The sequence below is a fragment of the Staurois parvus genome, unplaced genomic scaffold (genome assembly GCF_062004578.1).
Source record: "Staurois parvus isolate SC_StPar_1 unplaced genomic scaffold, SC_StPar_1.0 ptg000177l, whole genome shotgun sequence".
NCBI lineage: Eukaryota > Metazoa > Chordata > Amphibia > Anura > Ranidae > Staurois > Staurois parvus.
In genome coordinates, this window is record NW_028317973.1 from 4,225,916 (window position 1) to 4,248,382 (window position 22,467).

Genomic DNA, 22,467 nt, shown 5'->3' on the forward strand with positions numbered 1-22,467 from the left:
TGGAGCTATATGAATCCTGTATATTAATAATGCCAAGGTGTTAGGTGTAATCCTAGGCTCTGGCCTCACCTTTGGGCCCCACATCCAATCACTGGCTAAATCCTGCCACCTCAACCTCTGCAACATTTCCAGAATTCGCCCCTTCCTGACTAACACCACCACAAAACAACTTATCCACGCCTTGTTTATTTCCTGCCTTGATTACTGCAACTCCCTCCTCACTTGCCTACCTTTACACAGGCTATCCTGCCTTCAGTCTATTATGAATGCTGCTGCTAGACCTTTACACCTAACTAAAAGCTGCTGCTCCTCTCTGCCAATCCCTTCACTGCCTTCCACTAGCCCAACGTGCCAAATACTAACCACAACGTATACAGCCATCCACAACACTGCCCCTAGATACATCACCAACCTCATCTGCAGATATCATCCAAATCGTCTGCTCTGCTCCTCCCAAGACATCTTACTCTCTAGCTCCCTTGTTACCTCCACCTATGCTCGCCTCCAAGTCTTCTCCAGAATCTCTCACCTGCTCTGGAACTCCCCACCCCGGTATGTCCAGTCAGCGCCCACCCTGTCCGCCTTTAGGCGATATTTGAAAACTCACTTATTGATCGAAGCCTACCCACCTCCACCTAAGAAATGTACTTGAATCCCCTCCATCAGATCATCCCCTGCAGCTATTATCTTTTGTACCACCTCCCCCTTCCTTTACATTGTAAGCTTCATGAGCAGGGCCCTCCTATTCCTTCTGTATTGAACTTTATTGTAATTGTACTGTCCCCCTTTACATTGTAAAGCGCTTTGCAAACTGTTGGCGCTATATAAACCCTGTATTATAATAATAACAAAAAAATACCTTGTACACTAAAAGTCAAATATTAAAGCATATCAATAGGCAAAATGTTCTTTTAAGTTTTGGACAGAGTGATGAACTCCTGTCAGTTTGATTGCTGTCTGTCTTCCCACTGTGGAGACTCACCCTCCATATTTGTTCTGGTGTTCATTGAGTTAGGATGTGATGGGAAATCCACAACTCCAGAGTTGTCACCAGAACAGAAAAACATGTTCAGTTGATAGTTAAGAGGGGAATTCCCCTCAATTTTGTGAGATTTCTTTGCACCTCCTGTTACATATTAAAGATAGGAAATTAAGTGAAATCTCCCAAAAATAAAACAGACAGGTGTTTCAACCTTTATCTATTCTATCTAGGAAAAAACATTTTGGCTACAGAGACACTTTAACCTATATAAATGAAAAGCTAACCTTCCTAGGTTTACAGTTTTAAGAAGCTTCAACATCCGTGGATGTCATGATCATCCTATGGCTTTGCCGCTCTCTGAGTCACTAGCTCGTAAACAGTATGCATGCAGAGATTTCTGATGTCACTAGCTGCGGTCTAAGTCAGTAACTCACTCAAAATTAAAAACACAAGGTGAGAAAGGCTCATTCTAGAGAGAATCAAGCAGGTCATCAGTTGAATTAATATACCATTAGTACTTAACAGCCATGCTAACCCCAAGCATCTTTTCCCACTACTCACACTGAATTAAGAATAAAGACCACAATGCCTGTTACTGCTGTGCTCTTGTGTGATCATGTGACAGTATGGCCAATATCTCCCAATGACCTAAAGGAATGGCCAGAGCCAGACAGTCTCCTAAACTAGGCAGAGGAGCATAGTTTGGACTAATTCATGCCCACCCAAGGGACTGCTCTGAAAGTGGACAATCACAGTAGTAGTTGCTGATGCTACAGTGATCACCATTTTCGTCCTTGCTACAAAGTTCCCTCAGGGGGTGGCTTGCTTGGCTTGGGCACCATTCACAGAACACCTTACATTTTTTTCAATGCAAGGATTTCTCTGATTGGATTAAGTAGAGATTGTGACGTCATCGTCCCGCCTCTCCACCTTGTCCAATTTGAGAACACCTTGGATGACCAATATAACTATACAAAAAAAAAAATATCTTGAATTTAGCTTTAAGTCTTTTCTTATCTTATCTGGAACATAATACGTAAGGAAAAATACATACAACATTATACAAGGTCTTAACGGAAACTCTAAGAATTCCCGGGAGTAGCAAGGAATATTTAACAGCAGTTAATAACTGCAAACCATGCTGACTGAAAGTACAGACATCTGATCTCCCATAGCTTGCTATTGTATTGGTTCTGTGAAACTCAGTAATAAAAGCAACTTCACCCTGATTTTAACAAGAAATCTATCAAACAGGGCAAAATAAAGGAAATTATTTGGAGGACTACTTATAAAAGGTAGGTGCATAAAGAGCCACAGATATAAAAGGTTAAAACAAAAAAATGGGTTGTCATTTATAATAGATTCATAGACCTATACAGTGGTGAAATCATTCTGTACTGATAGAAGGGATTCTTTGTATGGAAAAACTTTATCTTTGCTATTTACTGCTGACCCAGTTACACAATTTACTTATCACGGAGCTTGCATTACAGGACATTCATCAGCCACAGGAAACCTTTACTATACATGGGAGGTCTGAGTTTGTGAAGGGCACAAGGATGAAATATTATGCAACACTTGCATATAGATTTGTGGAGCTAGTCAGATGCAATTTCTCAATGCTTTAGAATAGTAGTTCTCTTTTGTGGAGGGATGGAACAGACACGTGGTATAGGTAATCTGAGGCCGAAACTTACAAGTTTCTGTCTGTGGTTTTTTGGCTTTTTTTCACTCTTCAAAAAACATATGTAAGTACAAATAATAAGAGCAAGACTTTTTTTTTTCTAGAACAGCTACCCTTGTGATGTCCTTTTCAGCAATGGCAAGACTTTCCTCTTGTATTATATCTGAATCTATTTGAACCTATGGGGTAGATTTATGAATAAGTCAGCAGTGATTTTCACCAACCACTAATGATAAACTGAAATAATCATTGCAAATTAAAAACACATGTACTAGGAAGATTTACCTGCAATTAATGTTTGGGGCATGTGCACCTATTCTTTGCTCCCACCTCAGCTGACCTAGAAGATCTCACCCTTCTGATCTGAATACTTAAGCCGGCCATAGACTGATCGATTTTCTATGGTTGCAGGAAAGAAAATCACTTGATTCCCCCATCAACATAGTCAGTGTTGATATGGGAATCCCTCCCACGCAGCCATTGTGTTTTCCTGGCGGCAGGGGGGTTGGGGGGATCCCCGCTGGGAGAGCACAGTGATTATTGCTAGCGACTATAATAGCTGCTAGCAATAATTGCATGCAAACTTTGACAGGCTGGTTGTACCCAAGTTGATAGATCTATCAACTTGAGTACATTCAGCCTGTCCATAGATGGTTTGAATCTTGGTTGGTCCCTGCTGAACCGGCCGAGATTTGAACCATCAATAGCTGGGTTTACCTACATCTGTCACCCACAGCCTCCAGGGATGTTTACCAGTCTCCTGCCTGAGGTTATGCAGTAGACCCCCCCTACACGGAGCTCTATCGAGCTACTCTACCTCCGTCTCTTGGTCGAAGACTCAACAGAGACAGGCCCCACAGAATTTTATGGAGCTCCACTATGCAGTCACAGGTAGGAGACAGAGTACTTTCAGCCTGAGATGTAAACAACTCCCAGGACCACGGGCAGCAGATATTGGTAACTATGCATCCGCGGAGACTAAGAACGAGACCAAAGTGCTGAGGACAAAGGGGCACTAGGTCCTAAAGTACACTTATTCTTTAAGCAAAATGAGACCTTTTTTGGTTTACACTTGATGTCATCCAGCGCTATCAGTCCCATCACTGGCTTTATCCCTGAATCTAGTTCTAAACCTCTGCCAATACCAGTACGAAAAGTCATCAGATCCTTCTGCATCATTCCTGGTGAGCAGAGCTATAAAAAGACAGTCCAATAAATTTGGTTGCAGCATTATTTATTATTTGTTTATTAATTCTTGACCCAGTGATTAAACTATTGCCAAATGTACTCATAATTTAAAGTGAATTAAAGAATAAACCAGGATAATATGACCTCTCTCAAGTAAAGTAGGGTACTAAAATGAGCGATAAGCTGATGACTACATAAACTAAAATAAATGAAAGTTAGTGTATTTAGTAAAGAAAAAAAATTACTTTGGAAAGTGCATGCTCACTAAGCTTAAGGTAAAGGTTGCAGAATGTGTAGATGCAAACTAGGCTGCATAGAGTTCCTGTATAAGTCACAGGACAAAATCAGCAGAATTTAGAAACCCTTACATATACCCACTGAAGTGACCAGCCTCAGGGGATACACAGAGATGCAACAAATCATCCTTCATATGTTTTACCCGTTTATCTGCAGCCTTCTAAAACACATATATGAAAGGCTTTTTCTCAGTTCCAGCAGGCAGGGGGTGCAGATCTGACATTCATTTTTAATTTCAGAGAATTACAAACACTTTAACTTAAAATCTTACCTAGAATACGTGATCTTCGGAAGGAGCAAGTAGGCAGCAATGCAGAGAAGGATAAATACGTCTGCAGTGAGGAAATATGCAAGAGCACTATCTGTTACATTGGAAGCTATGGTAAGGTCCAAAATGGCTGCCAGTGCACTAACTGTACCACCCATGGCTTGGCCTGCAATAGAAAAAAAAAGTAATTATTTTCTACAATAAATATTATGACTGGTTTAAAATTGTATGGTTACAATGGCTACAGAAATGCCTTCAAGTCTATCGAAACACAAGCATCTTTCCAGCATCGTATCTCCTTTTGAAGTGAAAGAAAACATTCTAGGTATTGTGGGCATGAACAAATAAAATACATTAGCTATTTTTATAGATTTCTTTTAGTTGTTATTGTTTTTAAACAATAGCAAGGGCTAAAGGCTCAGATCCAATTTACATGTTAGCTAACCACCGCATGGAAAAGTCTAAATGTATAAAGTATTGTTTGTACCAAAAAGGCTCCTCTCATTTTATTCACAGTGGCCTATAGCTTTTACTCAACAAACTACACCTCCGCTTAGTACTTTATTTAACATCATAGATCTTTCCAACCATGGTTCTTCCAAGAAATTCAAAGCTTAAAGAGGCGCTCCACCCAAAAGGGGAAGATGCGCTTTAAGACGCTCCTTTTTAAGAACTGGCACTGGTTTTGGAAAGGGGGGGCGCATACCTGGTTTTGACAGGTACCCACTTTTACTTCTGCTCTGACCGCCTAGGCAATCAGGGTGGAAGTACTCCTCCCCGCACTATTCTGGGATACGTGACTGAAGAAGACTATGGGACCATTCAGAATGCGCAGCGTGGTTCGCGCATGCACAGCAGGCACACGGCTGTGAAGCTGCAAACTGTCTCACAGCCGGGTGCCCACAGTTAAAATGCTGGTGGCGGGGACTGCAGACTGGTGGAGAAAATGGCTCTGGCAAGCACATAGTTGGATCCTGGGGCAGGTCTGTCTATTACAGTTTTTGTAGCTGCTGACTTTTAATTTTTACATATATGACTGGAGCTCCTCTTTAATTCTATTGAATTTTTTTCTAAATCAGCACCATAAAACAGTACTTTCAACAAATGAAGAGTGTCCTTTGTGCTGGTGGCTGCTGTGCTGCTTGAAATTTCCCATCCTCTGTCCCCTGGATCTGTGATTTTCTGGTGCTGTGGAGGTTGCTCCATTCATAGAAGCTATACTATTGATTCCCTTAATGAAAATTATTTGCTAGAATGGGGAGCAAAGTAAGTGCTTTAAAGTGGTTCTAAAGGCTGAAGGTTTTTTAACCTTCATGGATTCTATGAATGAAGGCAAAAAACCTTTAGTGTGCAGCCCCCCTATAAATACCTGAGCCCGATCTCGAGCCAGTGATGTGCATGAGAGCAGAGGCTCTCCCGGGTCTCTCTCTTCTCACTGGCTGAGACAGAGCAGTGGGGCAGGACTGAGCCATGCTCTGCGTGTCAGAGGCAGCATGGGAGCAAGCATGTACAAGTGCCCCCAGAGCAAGCAGCTTGCTTTGGGGCACTCAGCAAGGGGGAGGGGCCAGAAGCACCCAGCGGGGGACCAGGAAGAGGAGGATTGGGGCTGCACTGGGCAAAACCTTGATGCACGTATGAGGTACATATGATGTATTTATTTTTTTAAAGGAAAAAAGTCATGCCTTTAGAACCACTTCAAGGAATTGGGTGTAAGGGAGTGTTGATCTCCAGGGTTGCTTGCAAAGCTCACTGGTTCCTTTCACTGACCTCCATGTAACTACGGAGCAGTAGTGTTGAGGTCAGTAAAAGGAAACACTAAGTGCAGCCGGGGTTATAGGAAATCTACACACAAGGGAGTGTTGGTTACCCAAGCGGCCTTTATGCGGCAGTTCTTCATTAATGCAGCAGCATTTAGTGGCACGGCTGATAGGAGAGGTAAGTATTCGGTTCCTTCTTTACAAGAACATAATTTTCTAATATTACGCACTTACGTGAAATGGTCACTTAAATAAATCAAGGTCACAAAATGCTGTAGACAATTTGGAAACTCACTTCTTTGGAATATCAGTAATGCTACTGTATCAGTATCCTTTTTTCCAAATCTATTACTATTGTAAACCTATAGACGAGCTTGCTTGCAAATTCCTTCATCTAACATTCTTGAACTTGTGCAGTATTTGTTTTACAGATATGAGCTTTGGGATTAGTAATGAGAACTCAAAGACCCAGATTGTTTTTCTTTAGCACAGCGGTTAATTATAACTAATTAGGCCTAATTCTACTGAATACAATACCTGCAAGTAAAAGGACTTCTTATTCCAGTACTTTGAGCAATACAATGGCAGCGAATTAGTAAGACTTTGTGCTGAAGGACTCCTATTCTCTAAAGTCTCTTTTTTTCCAGTTCATTAAGCTTTGTCAATATTCTGACACAAATGGTTATGAACAAAGCAGAAATCATGTTCACGAAATATGTTTTACATGGTCCATCCATTTTGTTCTGTTAATATGATCGTTAGCTTTGAGAATAAAAATTGTTTATTTGGACTTGGAAATTAAAATATATAGTTTATGATAAGCGGATTATATACGGGATAACTGAGCACCACTGTAAAACGCAGCAAGTAGAATTTTGGTCAAATTTGTTTGTTTTAAGAAAATGTGTTCAATTTTCTCATCATTACTGGGGTCAAACTGATATTGGTTTTCAAACGCAGTAATGAGAAAATGTGAAGGAGCAAGACAGATCATTTTTCTCAAACAATATTCTAACAGCGAATGTGGTTTTCATTTGGGAAAGTCTATTCATTCTAGAATCAAATGTTAAAAGCAAGTAGAATTTTAAGTACTTTTGAACATCCGTCAAGTAACTGAGCGTACTAGGAATTTATGTACACATTTTTGTACGAATGTTTGTTCTAAAATCTACTATTGTATGGCTAGCTTAAATTGTGTTTCTTTCAGATAAAAATAGACAGAAAATCTTATTTCTGTTTTTGTTTTATTATACGTGCCTCTGACTGTCTACACAATTTGAGGAATCGAGAATAAAGAACACCACCTCAAAATATGGGTACTTGGTATTCTTTTGTAATCTGCTTCCTTTGATTCTGTCCAGAGGCTGCCTCCTGTGTAAGAATTCATCTATCATGGCATCCTGTCAACCAGCAAGGTGTAAGGTACAGAGGGCAAGTGGGATGAATGATAGCAAGCAGGTCAGTAGATCACAGCCGTATATTTTGGTGCCAGAGTTTTGGCATTTTGATTGACATGACAGTACCCGTTCTGCAATTATTTAAAAAATGCTCAATCAGCTCACTGCTTAAGGATATGGGGTTAGGTTAACTATAAAGACCAGATTTTGAGGCTCCAGTTCAAGGCTTAGAGGTAGATTTCTACTAACGTTTGGGTATAGGGGCCAGGTTTGGTTATTAGGTGTAGAGGCTGGGGCAGGCAAAGGTTTAATGTTTGAGCTATCACAACTGTCATAGCTGGCTTTAATTAAGAATAACCAATATGCTTTTACCTAAACTTTAAATTAAAAAAATATTTTTTCATATGATATAGATGTAAATGTCATTGGCACCAAACAATTCTGCATTCAAAAGTACCATATCTAATTTATATGCTCAAAAACCCCTTTTCTCACAATGATACACATGCATTGGGATCTTCATTGCCTCATTTCCTGTTCCCTTTACTATCATTCCCAATGACAATAGTCACCAGAACAAAAAGATAGAAAAATATGAGCCCACTTCAGGAAATCAAGTCAAGTAGAAACAAGCAGTCAGTGTGGTTGGAGTTTGTGACAATCTGTACATATGAATGCATTGAGAAAGTTCTTCATTTAAACAGTGTATGGGTTCCATGTTTCTAGATTACGTCATCTGTAACGATTCTGCTCTAGCAATCATTTAAAAAAATGCTCACAGTGTGGGGTAAAAATTAAGTGTGCTACAAATCTAAAACAAATGCACCGAATGTCCCATTTCTTTCCTAAGGGAGACATTTGCAAATAATAAATAACATGACTTTCTGTTTACTTGACAAATGTTCAGAGCAAAAGAAAACATAGAGAAAAACACCAGCATATAAAATCCTGCAGGGGACTCATTATTCATTGGAATGTATTACGAACTTATCAAATATGCAAATTAAGCAGATCCCAGGCAAGAGTGTCATTAAAGAAACACAGATGACTGCTAGGACATACAGGCCGATGACTGGGCCAGTTTCCATCTAGTGAAGTTTTTCCAATGTCAGATGGATTTCTTGGTTATAATTGGTTATTTTTGAGTGTTCTCTGTTCAAATAATAACCCCAGACAAAGCTTAATGTTTTATCTTACTTAAGCTGGCAATGTACTGTTCACATTTCAACTGGTTCCTGATGAGCTGAACAAAATTTGCTGCATGGGTGACACTGTCACCACCCTTCTGCCAACATCCTTTGATTGAAAAATGAAAGGAGTCAGAAGGGAAATTTTCAGTCCATTCAGATGCAATTGCTGTTCAGGTATTCTGACAGCCACTGGCAGTGTCTGTCAAAATACAATAGGTGCCATAGGTCCATCCTCGATCCTCATTCGTCTATCCTCTAATCAACAAACAGTAGCAAAGGTGAGCCAAAAATGATTCGAGTGGAATTTCAGTGTCAGTGTATTCCTGATGGGTGGTGATTCGGTGTGAGCATATTTGTAAAAAAAAAAAAAAATGGATGCTCACTTTGCTACTGGCCAGAGGCTACGGAGCTGCCAACTAAATGGCAGATTAGTGAGGTTATTTTTCTCATGCAATGAAGCTCAGCAGAGGGTGTATTTCTAATGAATGAAGGTTTAGTAGTTTTGTATTTTAACTGAATGAAGCTTCAATAGATGTAGACTTCTAAAGGATAGTGGCTTAACAAAGGTGAATTTCAATCGGAAAAAGATTTAGCAGTTGTATATTCAGTTGGTTGAAGCCTCCTTAAGGGTACAATTCTAATGCAAAGTGGCTCAGCAGAGGGTGTATTGCTTTTGAATAGAGACTCAGTAGTTGTGTTTCTATCAGATGGACGGCCTGGCCCACAATTGGTATTCTTCAGAAACGTAGGTTCAGCAGAATGTTTGTACTGAATGGATACCGAGGTACTTTTCTAAAGATTCAGAAGGCATGTATTTCTACAGTATTTTGGAAAGGCTTAAAACGACTACACTACCAATGCAAGGAGGTTTTGCATTTTAAGGGAAAGGTGGTTCAGCATGAGCAAATTTCCACTAAATGGAGACCCTAAAGTGAAATCAATTATGTGTATTAAAAAGGTGTTTGTCATTAAACCACCAGAAGTCTAGATAATAAAAAAAATAGGGACTAAAATTTTACAATAGCAAAGTGAAAAGGAACCCTGTGATGGGAGTGACTTTTGGGGGGTGGGGAGACCCCTGTTGTGCCTCTTGTGTGTAGCCCACCCTGTGCCTGTTAGGGGTACAGGGTGGTCTGTCCTGATATTGTGTAAACATGTATAGGTGGGGTGTGGGAGTTGTTCATTGTTTACTGCCATATGGTCCCATTGTTCTATTATGTGTTTGTGTATTGATTTGGTGGGGGGTGTTTTCAGCAGCCCTCCTGATGGGACTGTCTGTTGGGATGTGTCGCTGGTTGCTAAATTTGGTTTGCCCCGCCCTGTGTCCTTATGCAGGGAGGTGGATTGTTCCCTTGAACGTTTATATCTTGTGTCTGTGGTAAAATAAAGCAGTCTACTTCCTGTCTTAAGAGAGTGTGGTGCTGTCTATTTCCTGTATGATCAGCGGTGGGGGTCCGTGGATTGTGTTCGGACAGGGAAGTGAGAGCCTAACGGAAATACGCTAGCGCAGACAGGGTCCGGTTCTGTTACAAACCCAATCAGTTTTTCCCCAATAAAATCCTCAAGCCTCACTAACAGCATGTCTGGGTGGTCTAAGGGCCAGTTCACACCAGAACGGAGTGCGGAAAATATGCATTAAATGCATTTTCCCACACTGTGTTCAAAATGTAGTGCACCTACTCCTGAATGGTTATTGCAGTGTTTTATGGTTCTGTATGACCGGTAATCTGTTTTTCTTTATTATTTTTCTGTTTTTCTTTATTTATTATTATGTCAATAAAAATGTTAAACCACGAGTTGTCTCAGCAATCCGGGATCACGTATTCCCATCTCCTTGTATTCCGAGAACCAAGTCTTACATTGTATTAATACTGTATCAATAAAAACTATTGAACAAGAGAAAAAAAAATGCACTGCACTTGCATCGCAAACAAACAAAAAGTTTCCCAGCATACTTAACAGTCAGCCTGCAAAGCAACCAAATTGACCCTAACAGTTTACATTAAAAACTGAGCGTTTTGTTTGCACACATTTGCAAATCTATGCATTACCTGCAGTGCCAACCTCTGTATATACTGCACCCCGAACTCTAATTTTCAGAGCCTCCATAGTAGAAGCACATATAACAATGGATAGGTTAAGGGCAGGTGTGCTGGAGGAAGCCAACCCCTTCTTAAAAAGGCACAGGGAGGCACGTGACGCCCAGCAATATCACAATGCCAGCAAAGGCATTCAGTGCATCCCTCCACCCAATTCATCCAGCTGTACAAAAGGCTAGATAAAGGTTGTGGTGCTTGCCAATTTTTTTGCACTGCACTTGCAACCTGCATCGGGTGTCAGTGCAATGCTTACAACAACCCAAAGGCAGTGCTTCAGGCTGTGGTACCTCTGACCCCTGGTTGAGACCCCGTCTCCGGGTTGAGACCGTCCATCTTCCACACTGGGAGTGGTCTCCAAACTGGTCACAGCCCTAAGCTTTCCTCAGATCTGTCTATATAACAATCCTGCAGACCTGTGCACTCAGACAGGTTGCAGGCATCTGGCAAGACCCAGACACAGTATTGAAAGTTCTGATCCAGAATCACAGAATACAGAGGAAGCCCAAAACACAGCTTCTTCTGCTCAGAAACAGCAATCTGGAACTTCGATTCACCCCTAAATGCGAATCCTATGTCACATTTTACTATATTCTCACAGTGACAGGGCCTCCCTCTGTCACAAATGAAAAAGCCCAGCTTCTAGATCTTTCAAAGACAAATTCACCTTCGGTTCCCACTCCCACACCTTGATTTCCCCCCTCCCTGTGACAGTGGGTAACCTGTACCCGCTATCACAATTTGAAAAGAATGCAGGGCTCCGCCCATATTTCAGCGCCATTTATTTACAGAGTTCTGTGAATGAATAGATTACAAGTATTGACAGCCAGTGGCTGATGACTTGTAGGTTACAATGAACTACGAGGGCGCTGGTGAGCATCCTCATAGTTTGATTCTTCTTGGACAGAACTAGCTGAATGCCTGTATTGGAGGTACCGGCTGACAGTTACACTGACAGTTTGCAGGAGCTGGCCATTGCACCCATGATCTGCTGATTGTGGGTGCAATGCTTTACAGGTTCCTAAGAAAAAAAAATTAAAAAAAATAGTAAATGCACACTTGTTTACCTGCAAAAAAAAATTGTGCATTTATATTTATTTTTTTAAAAGGTAAACTTTTAAACGCTCTGTTAGGACAGTGTTTAAATGATAATGAAGTTGCCAGCATAGTATAAACAGGGTTTTTTATGGCACCACCACATTCGCTAAGCTCTAAGGAAATTGATTGAAACTGAAGTTGCAAAGTGCACAGTCTATTTGCATTTAGTAAATCAACACTTATGTGTAATTTCTGTTTATTCTGTTTTCATTTAAAGCTTAACTCCAAGAAAAGGAAGAATGCTCCCTTGCAGGAGGGCTGCTCCATAACTGCAAGGGTTAAATGCTTGTTTAAGTAAAAAGTTTTACTTACCTGACCCCCTGCTCCTTCAGGCTCATTTCAGGCTGTAAAACTGATCCCCACAGCATCTTCTCCCCTACCCTCTGGTGATCACAGATCCTCTGTCGTCATCAAGTCCAATGCAGAGCCCATAGCCCTGCAATGGACATGAGCATACCAAGGAACAGTCCACTACCAAAATGTAGGGGAAAGCACCAGCTACCAAGGAACAGGTGGGTAGAATTTTTTTCATGGCCTCCCAAACCTGAACAGAGGGGGCAGCCCCACTGCAAGGGAACATTTTTCCTTTACCAGAGATGGGCTGTAATATTTCTGGAAATACGTATGTACCACATGCATGTATGTATGTATGCATCCTTCACTTAAAATTTACATTACTGTGCCAGGCTACGTTCAGATTGTTCATATCTAGTCTTTATACTTAATATATGGACACAATTTTAGAGCTTTACTTGTGCTTCTAGGGCACACTGACTATGAAGACAAAGTGGGAATTGCTGTTTTCGACACTTTCACTTAACTTATTGTTTTAATAATATTAGAAGCAGGCAGACAAAAGGTCTGAGGCTGAAAATTGAAGTATCAAATTAATCAAAGAAATGTTGGAGTTGGCCACATAGGCCTAGTTGGAGCTGAGTCGGAGAAGCTGTGTCAGGGTTAATATAACAGAACACCAATGACGAGAAGGGAGGACGCATGGCCTGTTGCCTCATATAGCGAAAAAAAAAATGTTTCTTCATGCTGACGCCTGTAGTAGTTATATTTCCTGAAAAATAAATGTTCCCTGAATAACTAAAGCCATTCACCAAGCACAGTCCTTTACTAACCACAAAGACACAAGTGACAATTAAAAATAATGATGACTAAGAGTGACACTTAACTCCAACACAAAAATGTGCCATGACAAAATGTAAGTCATGCTGCAAGAAAGTATTCATGTTTATATTATAACTGGACTTTGGTCATGTAAAATTTAATAAAGCATTCATTTTTCATTTCCTCAACATCCCATTACATTAACTGTTTATTTGACCTACGTTACGGTAATCAGTCTCCAACTTGCTGCAAATCTGATCATGTTTAAGCAAATTGCTGTCTGCTTATTCTCTCTGATGTGCTAAGAATGGTGCAAGTCATGAATCTGAAACCTTGCACAGCACATGACTGTAGAACCCTGGGGAGCTGCATTCTGTCCTTTTCTTTCTAATAAAAATATTGAAACAGAAAAAGTGGCAAAGTTTTGAATATAACAGGCTCACGATATGCTCACGCAGGGGCAGAGCTGAGCAAACACACACAAAAGCAGATACAGATCAGTATTATACATTAATCAGTCAACACAATGCCAAACATCACTAAAGGGGGATGGCAGGAAAATCAAACCAATGATATCAACATCACTCAGCCATCCCTTCTAAAGCAAAGATCCCTACTGAGAAGTATCAACTCGTAAAAAAAAAAAAAAAAAAAGACATAAATCGAAAAGGAAAGAGAGAGAGTTATATGAAAATGGAGAGAGACAAAAGAAAGAGGAAAAGTCAGGAAAAGAAAAAGAATCACAGATCCAGGGCCAACACGGACAACAGCTATAGGAGGCCATAACAAGTGGGAGGTAAGGATGGAAAGGAATAATTTATCCAGGGTTTCCAAACTTTAATGAATTTCGGATGTGAATCTTTGAGAATGCTGGACACCTGTTCATTAATCAGCATGGCATTCATCCGGGTCTTCACACCCTGGAAGGTAACCGAAGAGGTCATCCAGGCTTGATTTTTAGTACGTTTGGCTGAGATAGGTAGGAAGCCAATTTCTGCTGGGGCGTGGAAAGACCGCGAATAGGACAATGCAAGAGGGCCAATCTGGCATCCTTATGGACCGTTACATGAAACGTTTGCAGCATGCCAAAAACCCTGGACCAGAAGCCTATCAAAATGTGGGCATGACCACCAAATATGCAGGGCATCCCCCCCGCTGACCACAGTTTCTAAAACACCTATCACTACCACTTGGGTAGATGTGAGCAGTCTGAGCCAGGACCCAGTAGCACCGCAGGAGAACTTTGTAGGCGGCCTAAAGAGTAGCGGTAATGAAAGAACACTTTTGCTATTATCTTCAAGGCCTTGCTCCAGTCCTCAGCCTCAATAGATGAACCAAGATCTCACTCCTATTGAGTCACATAAGGTAGGGATGTTTAAGAAAACCTACTGTTAAGAGAGGCATAGAGAGTAGAAATGAGACCAGGGGACCCCGGGGAATGTTGGCAAGTGTATTCAAAGGACATTTTGCGATAAGGATATGTGGAAACACAACGTAGGGACATAATCCAATGTCATAATTGCAGATAGTGGTAATGTTCCTGCGATGGGGCCCCTCGTGTGTCCTGGAAGGTCTCTCAAGATGGAAATAAATGAGTGGTTAGGAAACGGTGTATGTTTACAAAGCCATGAGAGGTCTACCAAAAGAAAGAGGGGAGATGTTCTAATCCAGGGGGGAAGAGAGGGTTGTGAATGATCGGCAAGAGAGGTAGGAAAGGCGACATTAAGTTACCTGAATATGTAACAGAGTCCCATGTTCATAGACTATGAAGCAGAATGGAGCTGAGATCCAGGGGACGCAATTTATGTTGAAGCCAGAGTAATGCATTCAAGGAAATCGGGGTACAATTGGGCAATTCCAGAAGTACCCATAATGGAATATCAGCCATGGCGTGGAGCATGGACAGTTGGGAGATTTCCAATATCTGGAACCATGAGGAACTCCCAAACCCCCCTTCAGTTTATGAGTATATAGAGTAGATTTGGGAACTCTGGGGCGCTTGTGAGCCCATATAAAGCGGAGAATCCGGTTTTGTAAAAGACGGAGAAAAAACGCAGGGACATGAATAGGTAGGGTACGGAAAAAGTATAGGACTTAAGGTAAGGTAGTCATTTTAACAGCATGTATCCGGCCAATCCATGACAGAGAGGGGAACGAACATGAATTGAGGAGGGAAGTCACAGATCGCAATAAAAGATAATAATTGGCCGAAAATAAGGTAGAATAGAAAGCAGTGAGTTTAATGCCAAGGTAATCTAAGGAATGGGACGCCCCACGGTATGGGAATTGTACTTTCAACCGTTCAACCAGGTCAGTGGGGAGAGTACTGTTCAAAGTCGTAGTTTTGGAAAAATTAATACTAAGGCCAGATAAGGCTGAACATTTATCCAATATTCCCTGTAGATTGGGGAGAGTAATGAGGGGGTTAGTTAGGATCAGGAGGGCATCGTCTGCATAAAAGTTTGCCTTGTATTGGTAGCCTGCATAGAAGACACCAGGATTGTTTCAGATAGCTGCAGCTAGGGGTTTGAGAGCAAAATAAAGAGCAGGCGATAGTAGGCAGCCCTGTGTTGTGCCCCGAGATATCGGGAAGGGAGAGGAGAAAGAACCAGCGTACTTGACAGAGGCCGAAGCCCTGGAGGGCTTCAAGGATTTGATAGCTTGATAAATTTCAGTTTCAGAAATGTCCATGTTCAGGGCATCATGGGCTGCAACAGAAAAGGAGGGTAGGCGAAAGTCAGCAAAAAAACTCAGCATGTTCTGTAATAAAGGTATTAGGTTTCTCGTATAGGGAAGACAAAAAAAATCTGGAAATCTATGCGTGATCTTCACCGGGTCAGATGTAAGGCCACCACTTCGTACTCGAAGTTGAACAGCCCATCAATTAAGTTTCCTGGTCGACATTGGCCCCGGTTTATTGACACATGTATAAAACCTATGTCCGGCCCAATGTAAGGCTTTCTCAGCCTGCGTATTAGAAAGAAGATAGAGTTCGGTAGCTACGGTAGCTCTGGCTTTCCGATTGGCTGCAGTAGGGTGAGTTTTCCAAGTTCCATCCACTGAGGCCAAAAGAGGTCAGGTCTAGCATCCTGTTTTCTCTGGTGCGTTCTCTAGAGGATGCGATTTGGATCAAATGACCCGTGACTTTGTGGGCCTTCTAAGGAAACAGATGAAGATACGGATCCCATGTTGTTCTCAAGGTAAAATTGTATGTGCGAAAGTACCTGGGAATATGAAGCCTGAGTAGAGATAAGGGATTCATTTAATCTACATTGGTAAGAGGGCCGGGACATGCCAGTTAGGTGCAGTAGGAAAACATAATGACCAAGGCAAAGTCGGGAAGGTAATCTTATGTATTAAAAATAAATGACACAAGGAAATAAATACATGATCTATTCTACAGAAGCTTTGAGGTGGAGCTGAATAAAAAGTGTATGCCCGTGAGGTGGGATGTAGTTCTCGCCAAACATCTGCCAAACCATAGGTCTGCAATGTAGTGCATAACTTGGACTCCTGGGAGATATCAGGAGAAGGGATCACTCCAGTAGGATAACGGCAATCAATAGAAGAATTAGGAGAAATATTAGAGTTGCCCATCTAAAGAAGGATACCATGCAGATATTGCGAGATCACTTTCAGCAATGAGAAAATAATTTGTGTTGGAACCTGTTTGGCGCGTAGTAGCCTACCAGAGTCACTTCATGGTCCCAGAGGGTACCCCGTAAGAGCAGGCACCTGCCAATGGGGTAGGCTATTTCCAGGTTGCAAGAAAACAAGTTGCGTCTAAAGGCAATCATCACTCCCCTATGTTTCTCAGGAGTGGGAGCAGAAAAAAAGGTCAGACAATGAGGGGAGAGGTATTGTGGTACGAAAGATTGGGAAAATCTAGACTCCTGCAAGCAGACTATGTGCACATCTTGGGACTTGAGATGATGAAACACCTTAGATCGTCTGGTCAGAGTTGAAGCCATAAATGTTTTGAGAGAAAATCTTCAAGGGTTTTGTAGCCATACTAAGTCAGGGGGGTTTAGCTGCTGAGATAAGCTAGGGACAACGGTCCAAACCTCTAATGTACAGGTGCCCTGGGCAGCTCTGGATCCATGAAAGAAAAAAAAAGAGAAAACAGGAAAGAAAAAAGAAACCGAGGAAAAGTATATATACTGTAAAAGAGTGTAACGGAACCACAAATCAGTGGAAATCGCATCCCAACTGCAAGGACACTCATAGGGGGCTGGCTCTACCACTAGACATAGAAGGTAGGCCATATGGCTGTATGCAAATAGTATAAAGCCACAAATAATGCATCTTATGGCAATTCAGTGCACAAATACTTAAAAAAAAAAAAAAATTAAACAACAAGTATAAACAGACCATCACGACATAGAAGGAAGCATTCCCGGGTTACAGGCCCAATAAACTGAGAAACCAACAGCAACAATACACGTTACATAACTGCAAGACAGGAAAGCCACTGACATGTAACATAACACCACATACATCACAATCTAAAGGCCACATGTCCCCCACATACCAGGGGCTAACAAAAACCAATTGGCAGGAGAATCTGGTCAGGAGGGGGTGGTATATCTGAGGAAAGAGAAAGAAAAAAGAAAAGAAAAAAAAAAGGGGGGGGGGGGAGTAATGATGACCCTTAGACTTCTTCGGCCCCATGGCCTGGTGGATGAGATTGAACTCCAGGCGGTCCATCGGTATCGTTGGCTCCAACTCCTGGAAAAGTACGGTGGCAGTGGACGTGAAGTCTATGATGGTTTCAGGCAAGCCATGCAGATGCAGATTATCCCGACCGCAGCGTCCATCTTATCTATCTTCAACAGCGTTAGTGCGATTGCCTAAATCTCGGATCTCCTTAGTGAGATGGGTGGCCAGTCTAGAGGTGGCTTAGTGAGTTCTTGCTGCAGCATAGTCTTGAACCTGGCCAGGAGGTCTGCATCCCGCAAGGTGTGCTGTGGATGGTCTGGAGGGATGTACAGAAGGCTCTCAAGCATCCAGGTCACCTGGGAGGAGGAAGCAGCCAAAATTGAGGCTGGGGCTCCCGACAGGAGTGCCTGAGAGTAGGCCGCAGGACCGGAGAGGTCCGTTGTTCTGGCACTGGAGGCTGCCATTTTCATCCCCATGTGCAATGTAGTGCATAACTTGGACTCCTGGGAGATATCAGGAGAAGGGATCACTCCAGTAGGATAACGGCAATCAATAGAAGAATTAGGAGAAATATTACAGTTGCCCATCTAAAGAAGGATACCATGCAGATATTGCGAGATCACTTTCAGCAATGAGAAAATAATTTGTGTTGGAACCTGTTTGGCGCGTAGTAGCCTACCAGAGTCACTTCATGGTCCCAGAGGGTACCCCGTAAGAGCAGGCACCTGCCAATGGGGTAGGCTATTTCCAGGTTGCAAGAAAACAAGTTGCGTCTAAAGGCAATCATCACTCCCCTATGTTTCTCAGGAGTGGGAGCAGAAAAAAAGGTCAGACAATGAGGGGAGAGGTATTGTGGTACGAAAGATTGGGAAAATCTAGACTCCTGCAAGCAGACTATGTGCACATCTTGGGACTTGAGATGATGAAACACCTTAGATCGTCTGGTCAGAGTTGAAGCCATAAATGTTTTGAGAGAAAATCTTCAAGGGTTTTGTAGCCATACTAAGTCAGGGGGGTTTAGCTGCTGAGATAAGCTAGGGACAACGGTCCAAACCTCTAATGTACAGGTGCCCTGGGCAGCTCTGGATCCATGAAAGAAAAAAAAAGAGAAAACAGGAAAGAAAAAAGAAACCGAGGAAAAGTATATATACTGTAAAAGAGTGTAACGGAACCACAAATCAGTGGAAATCGCATCCCAACTGCAAGGACACTCATAGGGGGCTGGCTCTACCACTAGACATAGAAGGTAGGCCATATGGCTGTATGCAAATAGTATAAAGCCACAAATAATGCATCTTATGGCAATTCAGTGCACAAATACTTAAAAAAAAAATTAAACAACAAGTATAAACAGACCATCACGACATAGAAGGAAGCATTCCCGGGTTACAGGCCCAATAAACTGAGAAACCAACAGCAACAATACACGTTACATAACTGCAAGACAGGAAAGCCACTGACATGTAACATAACACCACATACATCACAATCTAAAGGCCACATGTCCCCCACATACCAGGGGCTAACAAAAACCAATTGGCAGGAGAATCTGGTCAGGAGGGGGTGGTATATCTGAGGAAAGAGAAAGAAAAAAGAAAAGAAAAAAAAAAAGGGGGGGGGGGGGGGGGAGTAATGATGACCCTTAGACTTCTTCGGCCCCATGGCCTGGTGGATGAGATTGAACTCCAGGCGGTCCATCGGTATCGTTGGCTCCAACTCCTGGAAAAGTACGGTGGCAGTGGACGTGAAGTCTATGATGGTTTCAGGCAAGCCATGCAGATGCAGATTATCCCGACCGCAGCGTCCATCTTATCTATCTTCAACAGCGTTAGTGCGATTGCCTAAATCTCGGATCTCCTTAGTGAGATGGGTGGCCAGTCTAGAGGTGGCTTAGTGAGTTCTTGCTGCAGCATAGTCTTGAACCTGGCCAGGAGGTCTGCATCCCGCAAGGTGTGCTGTGGATGGTCTGGAGGGATGTACAGAAGGCTCTCAAGCATCCAGGTCACCTGGGAGGAGGAAGCAGCCAAAATTGAGGCTGGGGCTCCCGACAGGAGTGCCTGAGAGTAGGCCGCAGGACCGGAGAGGTCCGTTGTTCTGGCACTGGAGGCTGCCATTTTCATCCCCATGTGCAGCAGCGGGGTCGACAGAGGATGGGGGCAGCGGCAGAGGACAGTACAGGGCTCTCCAGGAGGCTGGGTAATCGCTGATGTGCCTGTCAGTGGAGGAGTGCAATCATCTAGCGACCATCATCAAGCGCTGCCCCCCTTTGCCACTTTTTGTGCAACCCTCTGGGCCCCTGCAGACACTAATCTGTGTTTGCCTATTGCTCTGTTATAGCAGTGATTTCTAGCGGTCTCATGTAATAAATCTTATTCTATGACTGTCTCCTGAAGCATGTCCCCAGTCTCTAAAAACCAAAATGCTCACATGCTCACAGTCACCGACCATCTCTTGTATTATGTCTGCAGTCTCTACAATATCCTCTACCATGTTCACAGTCTCTGACAGTCTCTTGCAGCTTGTTCACAGTCCCTGACCATCTCTTGCATCATGTCCTCAATCTCTACCATATCCTCTACCATGCACGCAGTCTCTGACCATCTCTTGTATTCTTTCCTCAGTTTCTGGCCAGCTCTTGTATCATGCCCATAGTCTTTGACAATATCCTGTTGTGTGTCTGTTGTCTTTGAAAGAGAATATTCATTAAATGTTATGTGTGGTCCTTTACTGATGTTAGTGGCCACACTTGAGGTACCAGATATGATGAAATTTGACCACCACTGTTGTAGAACCTCTCCTTCTGGAAAATTTGCTGGAATGCTGGTGGTCAGTTGCTAAGTATGGAGCATATCAATGCACACAGATAAAATGCGTGATAACCCTAAGGCGTCATTCATAAGAGTTTTCTGATCTGGTCCTCACGATACCCTGTAACCACTTGTAATACCGCTCAAGGCGCTAAAATGTTATGATAGGTCCAGTGATTTACAGTACAATGAGGGGAATTCCCCCAACAGCAAACAAATAGTGAAAAATAAACTCACATAGGTGTAAATTCCTCCCTGCTCTACCCAAAACAGACAAACAAAATGGTTTTGGCTAAAGCAAATTTTGGAAAAAAAGTAAGAAATAAGGTAAGTATTTCATCTAATCTATACCCTCTAGACAAACCAAGTCATTAACCCTTGCAGTGTGTTTGTGTGGAAGGGAGGGGAAACACTGCCTTGTCAATTTTTACAGATTATTGAATAATGGTAACCCCAAATTTGTTGTAACAAATTAATTTAATGACATCCCAAAATGTGCAGTTACCTGATATTAAGGACTGGGAGTGTTGCAATGGAAAGCGTCCAGTGACACCGAAAACACTAGCTGTAAGGACGTTTGATGCTCCACTAAGAATAGCTACGCACACCAATGAAAGAGCGAAGAATTCCATAGTCCAGGTGGAGGTGTCTACTTTCACCAGCACTGTGACCAGGATAAAAACAAGTAACATGACAAGTAGTGATGACAATATTCGCACCTGAGAAGAAAGCCTGAAAACAAAAAGAAATGAAGAACATATTGACAAACAGAAATGATAAATATATAGTGGAGTCTAAGCAAGAGTATGGATTACATAAGACAAGAATACAACAAAATGTAATACACTTTTATCCTCCATTGTCATACAAAATGTGTCTTCTTTCGACATCCATTAAAAAAAATGAAAAAAAAAAACTGCATGCTGCATCAGGTAATTAAAAGTGCATCTGCACTTAGGGTTTGTTTACATCTGCTTTGGTTTCTGGAGAGTGATCATCCCTGGACACTGCTCCTTAAGCAAAAGGGGATGCGGATGAGGCTGGCAAAAACACAGTTCAACCACAGGGTTTTACCGTTTCCAATCGTGAGTGTAAACTAGCCCTTAAAGTTTTCTCTTAGGCTCCTTTCAGATGGGCATTTCGATCAGGTCCACTGGTAAGTTTTTCAGGCAGACCTGACTGGAAGGTCCATTCACCCCTATGAACAGGCAGGTGTAAATGGACTTGTGTCTGTTTATACCCACTACCTCCGGGTCCAATCAGGCCTGCTAAAAAAAAGGAAGAAAAAAAAAAAAAGAAGAGAGGACTCTGCCCTCTTCTGTTTAGGTGGAGCAGAGAGGAGGTAGCCATGGACAGCAAAGTCTGTTTACTCCCAGGCACTCACAGAGCAGAAACTGAGCAGGCACGAATAGATCACTTGCCCGCTCTTCTCTGATCAGCGAACAGATCACCTTCTGATCAGAACAGGATATACCCCATGGGAAAGGGACCTTAGGGCACACTCACAATGGCACTTTGAACATGGTTCAGCTCCTTTGGCCAGTTCGTTTGTGTAGTGTGAGTGCTCCAAACTGCGCCCGAGATGGGTTAAGCATACTGCGCTTGAAACCACCTAGAAGAGGAGGTTCAAGGTGTGATTGTGGTTTGGAATGGTTTGCTGCAATGTGTGTGCAATCTGTGCCAGAGTACAGAAATTTCCATTAAAGACTGTCCACAGAAGCAGGGATCACTGGTCTGGTTAGTAGGGGTGATGATGTAAGTGTGCCTGGGAACACCTGGTTAAAATCTAGTGTAAGTGCAGACCAGTGGGGGAGTGGGGGGCCAGTGAACTCAGGCACTGTTAACTTAAACTTGTCCTAAAGTGAGTGTGCACCCTTAGTTCACTTGCAAATTCCCACAAGTACCTGTTGAACCGGCCAGTGAAGTCC

At 42.4% G+C, this 22,467-nt stretch overlaps 1 protein-coding gene across 2 annotated transcripts in view; it reads right to left on the bottom strand.

Annotated features, from left to right (window-relative positions):
* The window catches only part of SLC29A3 (solute carrier family 29 member 3), a 99,689-nt gene that overhangs the window by 17,628 nt on the left and 59,594 nt on the right, over positions 1 to 22,467 (bottom strand). For both annotated transcript variants that reach the window (XM_089677101.1, XM_089677100.1), the window contains exons 4-5: positions 21,045 to 21,271; positions 4,423 to 4,585 (exon numbers count right to left, since the gene is read on the bottom strand). In XM_089677101.1, coding sequence (XP_089533227.1) covers positions 4,423 to 4,585; positions 21,045 to 21,271 — 390 coding nt within the window. The remainder of the gene's footprint in view (positions 1 to 4,422; positions 4,586 to 21,044; positions 21,272 to 22,467) is intronic.